Below are 6,997 nucleotides of genomic sequence, written 5' to 3'. Positions count from 1 at the left end.
AGTCTGAGCTCACAGAAACATTTACAGTATGAGGAAATTTAATATGGCAGTGCTGCATCTGAATCTCGCATTATCATATTATGTTTTAATACTGACTCTGTGAGGTGATCTAGCTCTTCTGGTGGTTTTTTTAATTTTATTTTATTTTTTTGAAAAGAGATCAGATTTTAAGCTGAAAAGATGGTAGTTTTATGGGAAGATACTACACCCCTGAACCAAGACCAGACAACATATTACTCCTACTCTGTAATGCATTGCAGGAAAAAGAGCAGGTACTTCCAGAAACTGACTGTGCTCTGCCTTATACCTAACTGAAGGAGAGGCATGGTTGAATGATCACAAATACACTGCCACCTGTTTCTTATTTCTGGCATATTTATTTCTTCTACAGCATGGCTCTTGGGCTGGTAGCTTAATGAGAAAAGCATGTGGTTCTCAGTAATGTCTCTGGCAGCAATCCATTGCAAAGCTCAGAAGTCTAACTTGATGTACAGTCTCCCATAGAAGAGATGAAGGAAAAGAAAGAAATAGTGCAGCCAACCATCAAGGTTACTTAGGGTCAGTGAGAGGGAGCTGTAAGGAGGAGCTTTTGGATTGTATTTCATCAGACAAGCGGAGATCAAAGGTGTCTTGTACTGCCATCTCCTTTCCCAATTCATCATTCTAAATTCAGCATGCATCTCCAAAGTGAAGCAATCACTGCTTTGAATCCTGTCCTCTTTCACTCAAAAACTATGAGATAGCCTACGTGTGGGATGTGCTAGTAGGTATGAGCATGGTGTACATAGATCCTTTCTACAACAACACTGGCCAATACAGTTAGCACTTTCTTGGAACAGAGGCTGTGAATTAAATAGTTCACATGAATGCATCCTCTGAGGTGTCAGAATTAAACAAGAAATGCAGTAGAAGCAGTTTGCATGGTCACTTATCTTATGGAAAGTAGACATCAGTTTGGAAGTCTCCCTTGACACAAAAGCCACTGAAAAAAAGGGAGCACACAGAAAAAGTTCTGAACTGCCTTTTACGCACTTTGGAATTCCTCTGGCTTCCCTGGGGTTGCAGAGAGCAGCATTGGGTTTCCGCGGTTTAGTCGATATGCAAGTTGTTCCTTGACTCTGCATTTTAGTATAGGTATGTCCCCAAGCAAACCTTTTACTCTGATCCTTTTCCATCAAGTTGGAAAAAAAATAGCTAAAAGGATCATAAATAATGAGCCTTTGATTTATTGCCTTCATAGCTTGAGGCTATTAACTGAAAATATGCACCTTATGGACATCTAACACTCCTTGGCTTTCCTGTAATATGCACCACTCACAAAATAGAGCAGATTTCTTTTCAACCTATCTGCAGTACTGCAGCAGAAAGCAGACTCACCAGTATTGGCTTCATAGTCTCCAATAAATCTCTTTGTGAGAAAGCGCACAACCAGAGCTGTAAAACAATGAAAAAAATAGAGCTCTTCAACGTGAACCAAAATCAATCTTTGCAGAACACATGTAATATCTTACTGGAAGAGTCAGGATAATATGAAACCAAGTTAATCTTTGAATTGCCTCTATATTATTCTGCAAATACTTCTCTCAACACTCACAGAAAAAGATCTGGGGCCAGGCGGTGATACCTAATGCAGAGTTTTTCGCAACTTGTATTGGAAATTACCGCTTAGATTCAGTGTGGCTATTCAGTGTAGGATACGGAGGTTTGTTTGTTGTGATTGCAGGTATAATAATCTAACCTTTGCTTTGAAATAATTTAGAAAAAGAGTAACAAGCTAGTAAACTGAAACGAATCCCAATACCACATTTAGGACCTCTGTCTCATATAAGAAGTGAGGCTGATGGATGTAAGGGTTCTTCACAGCCTTAAAAATCCTCAGTCCTCCTCATGAAACCCATTCGTGATATCTAATCACATCCAGCAAACAAATTGCATGTGCTCTGCACACATGGGTCATGCTGCAGCGCCCTGGGCTGCCTTATTCACCTTAACTTGCAGTGCTTTCTTACACAGTTGGATGAGAACATTTTCCTTTCTTGTGATCACTTTCTAACACTTAAAATGCCGTTGTGGGAACAGTAACTTAGATTCCTGTACAGCATTCATCTCAGCAGATTCCTAATCATTTGAAAAAACACTTATTAGCTAAGTAAAAGGGTTTATTTTGCAAACAACTCTATCATAGATTTAATTTAAAGTAATCATTTTTCTTACAGTGGATACTGAGTCACCTCTTTAGTACCCTTAAATGAAATTCAATGTGCAGCTATCTTCAACAAACTACTTAAAATAATATGAAAATGCAGCTGCTTCAAATCCAAAATAATCAAACATTTTGCTAAGTCCTGTGGAACCTCAGATGTAGTAAAACTGATCTGGCCTTAACAATTTCTAAACTCATGAACTATATATATTCAAAAGCAGTAATGCTCACTTTACCCTCTTTTCTTCTCCTTTCCTTTGGAGAATAATACAGGAAGACACATCTTGTAAGCTGTTATTTGTCTGCAGAGCATAAAACATTTACAACAGGAGAATATAAACCACTAGTCCCATTTTTGGGGTGTGGAAATTTAGACACGGCTTAATAATTTGCCCAAGACCAAGTAGAATCATTTGCAAGTACGGAGCTCCCAACACAGTGCCCTCTCCTCTTAACTGCCACCTCACGTTGGCTGCTCACACAGACCTACAGTAAATCTGCCTCACAAATTATTCAGTACATTTTCAAAGAAAAAAAAAAGTAACTTAAATTCTCAAGCTGCAACAGTTAAGAGTTTTCACAGCCCTGGGTCTATCCTGAGCCGCAAATGAGCTCATAAGTACACTAGCAAGAAAAAGCATGGAATTACACCTGTGGACTTACCTGTTTTGCCAACGCTACTGCCGCCCAGTACCACGAGCTTGATGATTTTGTTGGGCGCACAGTCTAATACAGGATACTCTGGTATGGGGAGCAAGAGAAAGTTAGTAGAATACTGTGACATAGTATCCTGAGAGATGAGACGCATGCCAGAAATGAGAGCTGTTCAACTCCAGTAGGAGTTGGGGGAGAAAAGAAGGAAAACAGCTTCTCGGCGTCTGCTCTTGGCTGTATATCCTTGGATAGAGAAGCCTTCTCATTTCATTTAAGTAGCTTTCCTGAGGAATGTTAGAGCGACTGGCCTCCTCTTCCCGATGCCTCTGCTCAGACAGCAACTTTGGAAAGCAAAAGGGAACTTTTTGATCAGCCCCCGTGAAAACTGACTCCTCCATTCCCCAGCCAATCACAAGTGAAACCATGACATTCCTCCAGCCGGGCACCGAGCGGGTGCCTCCATCAACCACGCTCCCTCGCTCGCTGCTTTCTCTCTCCCCACTGCCTGTTTTATGTGCTGTCCCTTGGCTCTTTGCTAAAACGAGATTCTTCTGTTTTACAGTCATCACGGTAGCGTTTTCAGCAAGATACAGTCACCCCCATGCTCTGCTCTAATTCCACTTTGAATCATCCCGTTCTGCCTGTCTAGTTTCTTTGCATTTTCAATTGGCTCCAACTCTATGCTCTGTTGTTCTCCCTGTCCTATTGTGTCCTGTAGTTGGGCCCCTTCAGAGTGCCGAAGCTGATGGGACACTCCTCTTCAGGAAAACAAACACATTTCCCCTCCCCACAGTTTTCAGGCAGCTGCGGGTTATTCCAAAATACTAGCTCACATATGTATCCTCCAGGATACATTTAATCTGCTGTTTTATATGTGTTGTTAGTCTTAATGGCCTGCTGGAATGTGGGTTAGCATTGGGTTGGGACACTGCAGTTTCTCCAAACATGGAAAAGTGAATTTAGGGCTGGTGACAGATTTGAGAAGGCCGAGGAAGGACTTGGTCTCCTTCAGTGGGGCAAACCAGAGGGAATGAAGAACGAATGACTTCTATAGGAAAACTCAGGGTAGTTTTAAGATGGCTGGCGGCTGCAAGGTCTGTTGGTAACCATACACTAGCTACAATCACCTCTCGATTCTCAAGGATAATGGGGTGGGTAGAAAAAGGGAAGAGCAGTGGGGAGTGAATGACACAGATAAAGCAAAACTGTGAATAATATAAACCAGATGTAAATTAAACTACAGAAAATATAGTTACAGCATTCATCTTTGAAAAACTTCTCAAAAGAGGTCTGCAAGGGGCAGGAGCAGCTTTAGGCAGCAGTGGCAAGAGGCGAGCCTGGTGCAGGCAGCATACTTCTGAGACATGTACTCTGTCACGCAGTGTGGGAGACCTGGATATTAACGAAAAGTGTCACCGCAAGCTAATCCACCCACAGATCATGGAGGCCTGAGGATGCAGATTTTTCCTGTCTTCCCTGCACTCCTAGCAGGCAGAAGGTACGCATGGCTCATTACATAGAGGCTGCAGCCACCAAAAAGACTTCTGCCCAGCTGTTTTCACGCCACTGCTTTCAAGTCACAGCATACACCTGAGTTGTCCCCAGCAGGTTTTAGAGGCCAGGGGTATGGCAATGAGCTAGCACAAGAAGATGGGAAATCAGGTCAGGTCTCTGGTTTACTACCCCTTCCCAAAGCACTGGGGGTCAGTTGTCAAATGATCTTGATTTCCATGCCAGCATCACAGAGGACGTGCTGAGCGTGAAGTGGCTTTAGAAAAATCCAGCTTTGGTGCACAGCAGTCCAGTGAAATAAGCACTGGATTCAGAAGATTTATGGATGTGTCACTTTTCTGAGGCTCTGTTTCCCCTCTGAAAACTACTTCTGAGGCAGTTATTGCGCAGAGTTGCTGTGTAAGCACCAAGTGTTATTACTTTGACCATCATGACAGTCAGCTGATGAAGAGGTGGAACAAAATGTCTGGAGGGCTACCCAGCTCATGGTACTGGGAGGGAGCCGCCAGATCACTTGTCTTTTGCGACATGGCTCCTATGTGAATGGTTTTCAAGTCTTCCAGTGTAAATTTGCTTCCAGATTTTTGCAAACACCCAAACACTGAAAAATCTTTTCCAGGAAATTTCATTACCAGGGCGCTTTAATCTCACACAAGTTTTGTAAGAACATGCAAAATGAGAGGAGGAATAGGAAAATGCTCAAAGTCTTGTGGTCAATTAACAGGGCACTTTGAAATGTATTATTGAGCTGGAAACGTTATAAATTTGGGGATTAGCTAGCAGCAGTATGTAACTGTCCACCTCTGTAAGTGCAGGATGTTGGAACCTTTGTTACCATTTGCTATTAAAAGCATATGTTAGTGAGTAGTATGAAAGTATCCATCACAATAGTCCTCCTATAAAAACAAACAGTAACGTATCTATCAGCTTCTAGGTGGCCAGAAGAGTTTGAGCCTGTGAAAAAAAGCCAGAAAAGTTAAGCAAGATCATGGACAATATTCTATATGAGCAAAGACATTCCTAGAAGAATACAGATCTGCTGGCTTGCTCCAAAAGAGAGGCAAGACAATGACCAGAAACAAAAGTTAAAGTCCTTTTGGGTAACCAAATGTTGTGCCAGTGCACATGAAGCTGGCGGGTGAGCTTTAGTCTAGATAAACGTAAGGTAATGCATCCAGAGGAAAAAAATATAAACTATGCTTAGATGATGCTGAACTTGGATGTGGCACTCATAAATTAGGAAAGAGACCTAAGAGTCATCACTGGCAGTTCACACTCAGCAGCTCAGTGTGAAACAGCAGCAAAAACAGCCAACAAAATGTTGGGTATCCCCGGGAGGGGAATGGAGAAGGAGACATAGGGTAGCATTTTGCTGCTTACCTAAACCCTGGGAGCACCCCTATCACCAGTACGGCAGGCAGTTCTTTGCATCTCAAAAACACAGTGGGGGCTGCGAAGGCACAGAGCAGGGCACCGAAACCGATCATGGCCATGGAGCAGCGGTTGTATGAGGCGAGACTGGAAAAGCTGTTTACCATGTGCTTATATGGATGCTGGTGCTGACACAAGAGAGCTGATGCGTGGGGGCAGGAATGAAAGACCAGCGGTGGAGGAAATGTTGAACTGCTTCTTTTGGCAGCTGTGATGGCTTCTGGTTGCTTAAAACAAATGTGAAAGCAGTTTTCGACTGCATCTTGGAAGCAGACCAATCAATTTCCAGTTCCTTTGCTAATATGGTTCAATCTAAATTTCTTATGCACTGGCCCAGGCTCCTTGTGCTTCTAACCAAAGCTTGTTTCCACTCTGTGCAGAAATCTCTGTCCAGAGAGAATGGATTTTAGTAATAAGAAAAAAAGCAGCATATTCTCCAAAAGTTTTAAATCTATTCTCAAGCTCCTTCCCTCCCTCCTCGAAATCATAACTTTTAGGCTGTAATTCTGAAAGAATTTGCATAAGAGATGGAATCAAAGCCAGAGGTTTTCAAATCTGAACCTTATCTGATTTTCTAGATTGTCAGAATAGTCTTTTCACTGAGTGAAACCATGCAGAAGGATTCACACTATTTGAGATTGTATAACCCTTGGCATGTAGAATAAGAATTGTTTTTAAAAGAGATTTTCATTGTTTGTGCACAATGGGCTTATATTTAGCTAAGAAAACCGTGTTTAAAATTCAAATTCTCTTGGAAAAACAATAGCTCAAATTAGAGGGAGAATGTTTGCAAAACTCAGAGCAACTTTGAAAACATTTGGACGATTCTGGAGATTTCACTAACCACTCCTTGGGTTGCTCCACACAAAGATATATGCCTTTGCATGTTGCACAGAGATTATGTTCTTTCCACACCAAATTTTTTACAGATTTATTTATTGGTCTGTGTTGCTTTTGGCTATGGTTTTTATACGATTTTCTATTTTTATTGTTGTTGGCACTCCTACACATCTTCAGAGATGAAGCATTCTAAAAATAGAAATATTTGCCATTACCATAGTGCTTTTCATATGCGGATGTCAAATTGCTTTTATAACTGGATATAATTATTCCTCATACATTTTACAAAAGGAGTAACAGATGAGCAGAGCCAGAGCGATCTTGCTAAGATCCCAGCACGTTAGGGAAATGGCAATT

The 6,997-nt window shown here is 41.7% G+C and overlaps 1 protein-coding gene across 1 annotated transcript in view; it reads right to left on the bottom strand.

Moving 5' to 3' along the window:
* Positions 1-3,199, bottom strand: part of LOC104162862 (ras-like protein family member 11A-like) — a 9,015-nt gene extending 5,816 nt beyond the window's left edge. Inside the window, exons 1-2 of the mRNA XM_009701691.1 lie at positions 2,867-3,199; positions 1,378-1,434 (exon numbers count right to left, since the gene is read on the bottom strand). Of these exons, the coding sequence (XP_009699993.1) occupies positions 1,378-1,434; positions 2,867-3,011 (202 nt within the window). The 5' untranslated portion in view covers positions 3,012-3,199. The remainder of the gene's footprint in view (positions 1-1,377; positions 1,435-2,866) is intronic.
* Between the last annotated feature and the right edge of the window lie 3,798 nt (positions 3,200-6,997).

The sequence above is a fragment of the Cariama cristata genome, unplaced genomic scaffold, assembly GCF_000690535.1.
Source record: "Cariama cristata isolate BGI_N322 unplaced genomic scaffold, ASM69053v1 scaffold22596, whole genome shotgun sequence".
Lineage (NCBI taxonomy): Eukaryota > Metazoa > Chordata > Aves > Cariamiformes > Cariamidae > Cariama > Cariama cristata.
Note: the sequence above shows the minus strand (reverse complement) of the source record. Positions and strands in the feature narration are given on the sequence as shown.